This window comes from Penaeus chinensis, chromosome 21 (genome assembly GCF_019202785.1).
Source record: "Penaeus chinensis breed Huanghai No. 1 chromosome 21, ASM1920278v2, whole genome shotgun sequence".
In the NCBI taxonomy this organism is placed as follows: Eukaryota; Metazoa; Arthropoda; class Malacostraca; order Decapoda; family Penaeidae; genus Penaeus; species Penaeus chinensis.
In genome coordinates, this window is record NC_061839.1 from 12,420,291 (window position 1) to 12,430,290 (window position 10,000).

The following is a 10,000-nucleotide window of genomic DNA, read 5'->3' on the forward strand; positions in this document are numbered from 1 at the left end:
ATATGTGTTTAGATTCTTTTACCAACTAGGGTTTTATCATTAAATTTTCCTCAGTCAAGAGATTATTAGCAGAGATTACACATCCTTCTGTATCCTGTTAGAAAAGGAGGGTTTCCAGCACGCAACAAGAGCCGGAAAAGGTCATGGTGCTGAAAACAACAGGAAAGCCTCTGTTTCATAATTCCAACAGGTAAAGAAAGAATGACCGCCTGAAGCGTATAGATCGTCGATAACAAACGCATAAATGAAATCAAAGAAGACAGAATAATAGATAGGAAAAATAAATAGATAAATAGTTTTCAGATTCATTTAGTTATGCACATCATATATTTGCTAAAATATAATTCCAAGATTGTGATAATATCTGGGAATCTTTCTCTCGTTCCATCGCAATTCTTAAGATTAATCGAAGCAATAAAAAGATTCTTTATGCTTAACGGCACTTATTGCTTCATACAGTGGAAGCTTACACACACACACACACACACACACACACACACACACACACACACACACACACACACACACACACACACACACATATATATATATATATATATATATATATATATATATAATGGAAAGCACAGCTGGTAGCGGGCAAAACAAGAACATGACAAGAATGAAAATTTTATTACCTGTCATCATTTATATCAAAATAATCCGATAAAGTGCACCAAAAATAAATACAAGAACAGGAATGTTCAATGAGAAGCAAAAGAAACGAAAGATGAAAGTATCAAGAAGGCTAACAGGAAGCCAGCCTCAGAAAAAAAAAAAAAACACATTGGAAAACGTCCTCCTGTTGTTATATAAGGGATATTCAGCTGGAATTTGTAGACTAGACTTTTGCTTCTTTATATATACGACATTATACACCCACGTGAAAAAAAAAATAAAAAAATCACACGTTAAAATTTCTAACATTTACACTAAAGAGATGACTACAATGAACATATAGATGGGGAATAAAAGAGAGGAAATTATTACTTCTTATAGCAAATCAAAAAGGAAAAACAACAACAAAAAAACAGATCATTTAGTAACAACTGATAAAACATTCATTTTCAAATAATCTTTAAAGCTTCAAGAAAGATCTTTACAGTTCAAATTTGCTGATCTACTTTGATCCAGCAAAAATGAATAAAATCATACAGATTAAAACTCCTCAAGTTACATGATAATTACTGTTTACTTAACATATAAAAAGTACAGATCGACAGAGTATCAGAGTATCATGTGATTATGAATCGTAGATTATAAAAGAATAATCATTAGAAGGCTCACGACAAATCTTTGCTTAAAATACATGACCTATAATCTGGAATTTATAATCTAGGTTAAAGTAGTTAAATTTCTTCGACTTGAATCGAGGACTATAAATTATTTTGCATGCGTGTGGTGTATTCCATCGCACCTATCTAATAATTCGGTGTTATTTCACATACACAACCTTGCAGCAGTAGATATTGCAATGCTCTGTGTACATCAATCCTGGGGACACAATTGGCCCGTAGCTGAACTACCCTGAATTAGTCTGAATTCATCGTTTCTAGTATGAATGTACACATAAAAGTTGAAATAAAATGAGTATACGATATTCAATAATAGAATAACAACTTACATTCTTAGCGATCAGCATCACAAACATTATCATCATTACCACATCAACATAAATGATCCCCATCCGTATTTCTCCTTGTCTCTGCCTCTCTATCTGCCCTTTTCAGGAGCCTCAGTCAATGAGAATTTTCAGACTTTCTGACTAAGATTTGTGTGACGTTAGATTCACGTTTCCTGTTTGTTTAGAGCAGAGACGCCCCTTGTGCAACTCCAATATCAGTAAATGCTTATTCAAATACCTTTTATATTTGTGAATTCTTAATTTGCACTATAAAATATCTTTCAAGGCATATGGCTCTGTTTATGTACAAAAAAAGTAAACACAGGATTTGGGTCGAAATTCAGTAAGAAGTATTTCATGGACAGGGAACCGCAAATTTAAATATGACCCAGCATCGCCGAACAACACTGTACAATATGATGAAAAATAATGATTCAACTAAGTAATTTCATTTACAGTGTCATCAAGGGAGACATAAAGCTGGAGAAAGCCTGGCGTCTGTTTCCCCCTTTAAGCTTTGTACTTTAAAATAATCCATCGCCACATAAGCTCCAGTCTTTACACTTAAATCTCGTTTGTTTGCTTCTTGTTTTGAATGTGTCTTTGATTCTGCTGCAAGTCTGTTTATCTGCCCCAGGCCAATAGAACTCTGAGGATTGTACGGACCAAATCCCACTGGTGGAAGAGCTACGTAGCTTGGGAATGGGAAATTGTTGATGGATATTTCGCGAAAATCAGTCGGTGGAAAAGATACATAGCCTGTAGATTTTTCTTGTTCCTCTTTAACATTGTTCTCTCCAGAACCATTGGAAGTTTGCATAACAAAGCTTGCTGCTGGATATGTTATATAGCCAGAGGATCTTCCTTGTTCATCTCTAACATTGTTCTCTCCTGAACCACTGGAAGTTTGCATAACAAAGTTTGCTGCTGGAAAGGCTATATAGCCAGAGGATCTTCCTTGTTCATCTCTAACATTGTTCTCTCCTGAACCACTGGAAGTTTGCATAACAAAGTTTACTGCTGGAAAGGCTATATAGCCAGAGGATCTTCCTTGTTCATCTCTAACATTGTTCTCTCCTGAACCACTGGAAGTTTGCATAACAAAGTTTGCTGCTGGAAAGGCTATATAGCCAGAGGATCTTCCTTGTTCATCTCTAACATTGTTCTCTCCTGAACCACTGGAAGTTTGCATAACAAAGTTGGCTGCTGGAAGTGTTATATAGCGAAAATCAGTGGGTGGAAAAGATACATAGCCTGTAGATTTTTCTTGTTCATCTTTAACACTATTCTCTCCTGAACCATTGGAAGTTTGCATAACAAAGTTTGCCGCTGGAAATGTCATATAGCCAGAGGATCTTCCTAGTTCATCTCTAACACTTTTCTCTCCTGAACCACTGGAAGTTTGCATAACAAAGTTGGCTGCTGGAAAGACTTTATAGCCAGAGGATCTTCCTTGTTCATCTCTAACATTGTTTTCTCTTAAACCATGGGGGGTTCGTGTAGTAAAGTCTGCAGCTGGAAAAGCTACAAATTTAGTAGATATTCCTTTTCCATCTCTATCAGTATTCTCTTTTAGGCTTTGGAAAATTTGTGTATCCAAACCAAATACCTGAAGAGAAGCATAACCTATAGACGATTTTCCCTGGTCACCCCTACCCATGACCACTCCTGAATCACGTGATGTTTTTGTCGGAAAAACAACATAGCCGGGAGATACTCCACGTTCATCCTTGTCCATGATCCCTTCTGAACCTTGACATTTTCGTGTATGAGTATTTTCCTCTTCATCCGTATTTATATTCATGCTTGGACTTTTGCAAACATCTGAATTATGAGGTTCGATTGCTACATAGCTTGCTGAAGACTTAGCTTTTCGGAGTATTTGAACAGAAGACCAGTCGCCACTGGTGCTAGGATTGGGGTCTGTCAATCCATAAGAATTCTCAACATAACCAGAAGGAAGAGAAGTGAATACAGGGGATATACTTAGTTTCGTGAACACCACTTTGGCCATCTTCGCTGACGTCGGTAGTGAACATAGGAAGAACGTAGCCATTTTGGGCAAACAGTTTTTTTTCTTCAGCGTTGTTCTTCGCACGACTTCGGTCTCCGGAGGATGGCGACTGAAGATGCATCTTGTCGACTGGCAGCCTAGTAAAACAGAATAGTTAATCGCTTAGAGGCTAAGATATTATTTGTATGTAATTCATTATGTTTTCATTCAAAAGTAAGATACTAACACCTGCGATGACACTGCATATACATTCTTGTTGGACCGACTGTCGCCCACGTCGACTGGCTGAAGAGGCACGTCGGCATCTATCTGGTAATACTAGTTCCACCAACGAACGAGGAGAATATTAAAAGAACCACATATACACACACACACACACACATATATATATATATATATATGTATATATATATAATGCTTATTAGATTGTCATATAAACAGAAAGAGAGATGACTTTTTCAGAGTGACATACTGAATTCAGAATTCCAAATAACATGATTTTTGTCTTCAGTCCTATTACTCACAAAAAAAAAAAAAAAAAAAAAATGAATGAGAGATTTAAATGGCTTATAACAAGACACAAACATACCTCGCTTGCTTTTCCACTGTGAAAGTGATGATCACCCAGGCCTTCGGGTAGATGAATCTCCCTCCGAACTTCTCGCACTATATCTTCGATTCTCCTGTCGTTGGGAAAATGTTTTCGAGGAAGAACACTTCATTGATTGGATGAAATTTGCCCTCGGTAATTTGTGACTGGGCTGATGTCGTCAGGCACCTCTCGAGGAACAGCTCATAAAGGATTTGTCGAGGGAGTGCAGGAAACAATGGCTTTTGTCTTTAGATAGGATCGTAAATATACGTGTCGCCAATACACATCTAACAAAATTAGATATTTGGACTCCCATTGTGAAACCTGAGATAATCCATTTAAATAGGTAGTACTTACATTGATGGTAAACCTAGATCATGTTCGTCTAGCTTTACGAAAACCATGATCTTGTCTTAGAACATTCTCTGCTTTTAAACGATAATATTTAATCAAATTTTAACCAACCACAACCTGCAAATTTTCAGCAGGGTATCTTTTCGATATAAAACCCTATAACACTTAATTTTTTTCGAAATGCGGACATCATTAACTTGCATAAACGGGCTAATTTATGCATCTTTAGGACGAAAAAAGAGACTACAGAACATAGTGACCGCAGTGACTTTGGTACACAAACCTCCTACTGTAGACGCCGGCGACGAGGACCACAACAGTGACCGCAATAGCCACAATGACAATGATGACGATGAGCCACGTCGGGAGAGCTAAGAGAGAGAATAGGCGACAATAATGATACATATTTGATAACACAGGCAGGTGATTTTATGTAGGAAATTTAATCAAGGCTTTCTACAAAACCGATGCAGTCATCCCGTAGAACTCCTCCGTGTCCCTACCTAAAGACTTCGTCGAGAACAGCAGCGGGGAGGACCATCCCGAGAGGCCGCCTCGGTACCTGAGTCTGAGGTTCGCCGCGTACTCCGAGCCCTCGCGAAGGCCCTCCAGCACCACGACGCCCGAAAACACGTCGCTCTCGTTCTTCATGGGGGTTTCTTCGCGAGGCAAGAAGGCCGAAGTGGGATGAGGGTTAAAAGAGGGAGAGAGAGGGAAAGGGCGATCAGCAGCATGTCTCAGCTGGGGATTGAGATGCGAAATGCAGAAATCATGAGGCTCCTGAATTGCAATCGAATACTAGTTCTGCTTTAGTCTGTTACTACACTTAAGCCCGTGAGCATTCCTACCGTTACCTGCGTCATCGCAGCTACTGCTGGCCTTCGCACCAGATCGCCTGCACCTCCTCGATCACCCCCCCTCGAGCAGCGCAGTTCGCACTCCAGCGCAGACTCACGCTGTTCGTCGTGCTGTCGCTGAAGAGAGCGGTCAAGAGCGTTAGGTCATCTAACTCTATGCATATGGTAATCAAATAGAACAAAAATAATTTAAAAACTAAAAATAAGAGCAAGATGCATCTCAGATCAAGGCTTGATGCTGTGTTTATAGACAACGGAATGTGCAGCCAAATATATGCAGCTATTAATAAAGTTTGTAAACACTACTAGAAAATTTCGGGTTATGAATAACAGTTATTTGTCAGATAACAAGTTTTGGTGAGCTGACTGGTGATGTTCTTAAAATCCATACTGTATTTGTAAAGAACACTTCAAAGCACAGCGTAAGACTAACCACATAACCAAACAGTTCCAAATTAATGTCTATGCTCACTAGCCTGGGACGATTTCGGGCGCAGAATGCTGCGTGTTATACTGCTGGGGGTGAACGCAGCTGTCCCAGGCCATGCCGCTGGAGTCCTCGGCGAAGGTCTCTGCTGACAGCGCGAAGCGAACCTCGTCAGGAGTCACGGAAGTCAGTCACGTTCAGTTCCTCCAAAGTGAGGTTCGCCGCTGATGCCGAGCCCAAGTTCTTCCAGTACAAATTGTTCTGAGAAAATAGGATATAAGTTTCTATCAATTCATATTCTGGGTGTGTGAAAATACATACCAATCCATATTAATTTTTTTTTTTTTACTGCTTACAAAATATATTACTTATTGGAGAGCGTTGGAAGAAGAAATCTCCACAGACTACTGTCTCAGTTGTTTACTAAATCTTCAAGACATTTTCAGTTCTCCAAAATCATGACACAGTTTTAAGAGCAATTGAAGTATGATTACATATGCTGAAATCAATCCCTTACAAGGCTGATGTTTGCAGTTAACTCAGGGACATACATTTTTTAGATATAAAGAAGCCAGCTTTTTTTTATTTTTATAGTAATCTCATACTGAAGAAAACGGAATAGATAACTAGGGTCAAATGATTAAGTTGTACTCTGCAATGCCACTGAGAATAAGAAAATATACAAAGCAAAGGAAGAAGGGAGTAAAGAGGAAGACCTGTCCAGACGAGAACCTCGGCGGCGGTCTCACCTTGCACGGCGCGCTGGAAGGCAGGCCGTCGGTGCAGACGTAGGCCGTGTAGGTGAGGTGCTCTTTTGCCGGCCACCTGATGATTGTACAGATAGATTGAGTCAAGTAAATAGCCCTTCGTATCTAATAACGGTACAGAGAATTACATTAATGGTGAGTATAACGAAGAACATACTTCGAGATGAATATTTAGATATCACAGAAACAATCTTTTAAAAACGAGAAAAGAATGAAGCCTTTCTTCAGAGAGAGATAAATAAACAACACAAAAAAACTTAGTCCCTCGTTTAAAAAGAAGCCCTAAGGACTTGAGAGAAAAAGCGATTGTTATTCCTCATGCAGGCAGAGCAATTTATTACATAATCACATCAAGTGGTTCCTACAGAAAGTACAAGGATAAGGATAAGTCAAATAAGCGCCGCCGATCCCTCCGATGAGAGGCCGACACGCTCCCACTGTACTAGCCCGGGGGCGAGAAAGTACAACTTATTTTAACGATATGACTCTGTACTACCTGAGTTCGTAGAGGCGAGTCCCTGCGTGGTAGACGACTGCCGGCAGGAGCGGGGCGGGAGGCGGGGCGGCGGGAATGCGCACTGCTACCGTCGTGTGGCCGACGCCGGCGCGGTTCGCGGCGGTGATTTCCATTCTACAGAGAAAGATGCCCTTGTAGGATCCAGAATAAGGACATTCACTTAAATTTCCATGTACTGGTATAAAATAAGAATGACAAAAGGAGGTAATAATAAGAAACAGGCAGTACAATATGTTAGGTTAGGTTAAGTTTGTTCATCGAAAACGATGATAACGTTCACTGCATATGGTCTTGACCATTTCTGGGCCAGTGAGCTCTCTGGTGCACTCTGAGTCCGAAGTCAGATATACATCTTTTCTTGCATGTTGGACTTGGAATACCGTCGCTGGACTTCTATTTTGCCTGGCATGTCTTAGGGCCCTTTTAATGTTTCTGTCGTTTGTTCTCTTTCCTTCAAGGTAGCTGATACCTTTATGGATAGTAGAACGCCAAAGAGAGCGGTTCACAGCAAGGTTTTCCAGCTGATTTGGAGGACTCTTACAGGCTTTGAGGTTTCCTTTCAAGTTCTTTAACCCTTTTCTTTGGTGCACCAATTGAATGTCGGCTATCCCCCAGTTTTCCGTAAAGGAAGCACCGTGGAAGGCCATTCTCAAGCAGTCTCATCACAAGCCCTCTTCAGCGCAGTTGTTTTGTTGTTAGTACAGCCTCAAAACTAGTGGTTTGGGACCTAGAGGGAATGGTTGTGTGGGGTATCTTATCTTTCCATGTAGTACCTAGGGCGAACTGAAGGGAGTGTATATTGAAAGCTTCCAGTTTACTTAGTTCAGAGCCATACGATAAAATGGATAGAATAACACCTTGTAAACCTTTACCTTGGTCGTGGTTGACAGGTCTCGATTTTGGAATACTCTTTTCTTGAGATCACCAAAACTAGTTGAGGCTAGTCGGATTCTGTTCTGGATCTCATTTTCTAGGTTGCAGTCAAAAGAGAGGAAGCTACCAAGGTATTTCTCTGGGGTGACATTCAGTAACCTGCTGTCCCCTACTTGGAAGTGGGGCAAGTTTTCGTCTTCCAGTGGTATTCGTGGTTGTTGCAGGATTACAACAATTTTGTTTGTGTTGACGGCCAGACCACCTTTTGGGTATGCAGTACTGATTGTATCGAGGTTATGTTGCAAGGGTAGGTGGTGGGGTAACCTGCATACTAGAGGTCATGTATTGTGTCAGTGTTTATTTTTTTTCTTGGTTGTTATTTAGATTTAGTCTAGCAAGGTGTGTTATGGCAGCCATGTAGATGTTGAATATGGCAAGGGCCAGGACACGGCTTTGCTTTACACCAACTATAACTTCAAATGAGTGTGAAAAAATGCCGCCTGCAGAGACCCTGGCCGGCTGCATTTCTTAACTTCTGGAAGTTTTCTCTTGCTGACTGGGATTTTGGGTTTATGGCTCTTTGGTGGGTTTTGTTCTTCTCCTCATGTAGGTCATGTATCTGCTGGTTGCTTTGGTGAAACCACTCTTTATGTTTTGTTTTTTTAGAGAAGCCAATGGAGTATGTTGATGAGTTATGTAGTTTGTCAGTGAAAGATGACCACAACTCATGTGATTGGGGTTTGTTCAGGAATGGAAAAGTGCTGGAGTGAATCTGATAGCACTGAGTGGAGTTCAGTAATTTTTTGAGGATTATGAAAGTTACTTCTTTCAAAGTTTAGTCTGCATTACAAATTAGCCAACAATTTCAACAAAAAGAGTATATTGATGGATTGTACGCCAGAGAGAGAGAGGGGTGTGAGAGGGAGAGGGAGAAGGAGAGAGAGAGAGGAGAGAGAGAGAGGAGAGAGAGAAAGAGAGAAAGAGAAAGAGAAAGAGAAAGAGAGAGAGAGAGAGAGAGAGAGAGAGAGAGAGAGGGAGAGAGAGAGAGAGAGAGAGAGAGAGACATTCTCTTGGCAGTCTCTTGGCAGTCTCTTGGCAGTCTGTGGTCCGTCCAGCATTCAGCTCCTCGCATTGCTTTGGTTATTCTAAAGTCTTGCAGGTCGGATTTGCGAGTTATAATATAATCTATGGAATGCCAGTGCCTCAAGCGTGGGTGCATCCATGTGGTGATGGTGATGGATAGGCCATAGGTGGCACAAAGATTCAGAAGGCGTAGCCCATTGGCACTGACTTCCCCCAGGCCATCTTTTCCTATTGTTCCACTCCAGACCTCATGGCCATTGCCAATTCTGACACTGAAGTGTCTGAGTAGGATTTTGTCTTGTTGTGGAATAGAATTTATGATCCTTGACAGTAAAAATGTATATATATATATATATATATATATATATATATATGAATGCACACACACACACACACACACACACACACACACACTCACACTCACACTCACACTCACACTCACACACACACACACACACACTCACACTCACACTCACACTCACACTCACACTCACACTCACACTCACACTCACACACTCACACTCACACTCACACACACACACACACACACACACACACACACACACACACACACACACACACACAACTATATATATTTATATATATCAGCCGAAGCCTCGCCACAGGACACTACTGATTGGGTCTATGGACATCTGAAAGCCTATATGTACATTGCCATTTTCCCATTTTTTATCGATTGAACCGTTTCTGAAACCGAGGCTCACCTGTAACTCGTATTTTTGTTGAGGTTGTCGATTCTAACAGATGATCCAATTTCTGTGAGAGTTCTAACTGTGTTGTTCCTGCAATAACATGAAATTTATAGTCATTGATCTTTCTTCTTTGGGAAAAATAGGTTGATAAATAGGTAAATAGAGCAAGAGACATATAG

At 40.5% G+C, this 10,000-nt stretch overlaps 2 protein-coding genes across 5 annotated transcripts in view; both read right to left on the reverse strand.

Annotated features, from left to right (window-relative positions):
• Positions 1-616: 616 nt before the first annotated feature.
• LOC125036316 lies at positions 617-5,291 on the reverse strand. Of its 3 annotated transcripts, XM_047628805.1 has the most exons (5): positions 5,088-5,291; positions 4,868-4,955; positions 4,228-4,321; positions 3,865-3,956; positions 3,426-3,775 (listed from the first exon to the last, which is right to left on the reverse strand). In XM_047628805.1, exons 1-5 carry the CDS (start codon positions 5,233-5,235, stop codon positions 3,568-3,570), a joined length of 630 nt encoding a protein of 209 aa, XP_047484761.1. In that variant the 5' UTR covers positions 5,236-5,291; the 3' UTR covers positions 3,426-3,567. The 3 variants fall into 3 exon arrangements, with proteins under 3 accessions (XP_047484759.1, XP_047484760.1, XP_047484761.1); XM_047628803.1 differs by having other exon boundaries at positions 617-3,775; positions 4,228-4,955; positions 5,088-5,148; XM_047628804.1 differs by lacking the exon at positions 5,088-5,291 and having other exon boundaries at positions 617-3,775; positions 4,868-4,908.
• Positions 5,292-5,432: 141 nt separating this feature from the next.
• LOC125036317 overlaps positions 5,433-10,000 on the reverse strand; it is a 12,913-nt gene continuing 8,345 nt past the window's right edge. For both annotated transcript variants that reach the window (XM_047628808.1, XM_047628807.1), the window contains 5 exons: positions 9,834-9,911; positions 7,132-7,266; positions 6,618-6,693; positions 5,914-6,129; positions 5,433-5,558 (listed from right to left, as the gene is read on the reverse strand). In XM_047628808.1, the coding sequence (XP_047484764.1) occupies positions 6,040-6,129; positions 6,618-6,693; positions 7,132-7,266; positions 9,834-9,911 (379 nt within the window). In that variant the 3' untranslated portion in view covers positions 5,433-5,558; positions 5,914-6,039. The remainder of the gene's footprint in view (positions 5,559-5,913; positions 6,130-6,617; positions 6,694-7,131; positions 7,267-9,833; positions 9,912-10,000) is intronic.

Bases quoted from the DNA above. Each gene is read 5' to 3' on its own strand.
- LOC125036316 (XM_047628803.1), bottom strand. From the start codon at position 3,943: ATGCCGACGTGCCTCTTCAGCCAGTCGACGTGGGCGACAGTCGGTCCA. The intron at 3,776-3,864 runs GTTAGTATCTTA...CTGTTTTACTAG, and splicing joins TATGCAGTGTCATCGCAGGT to GCTGCCAGTCGACAAGATGC.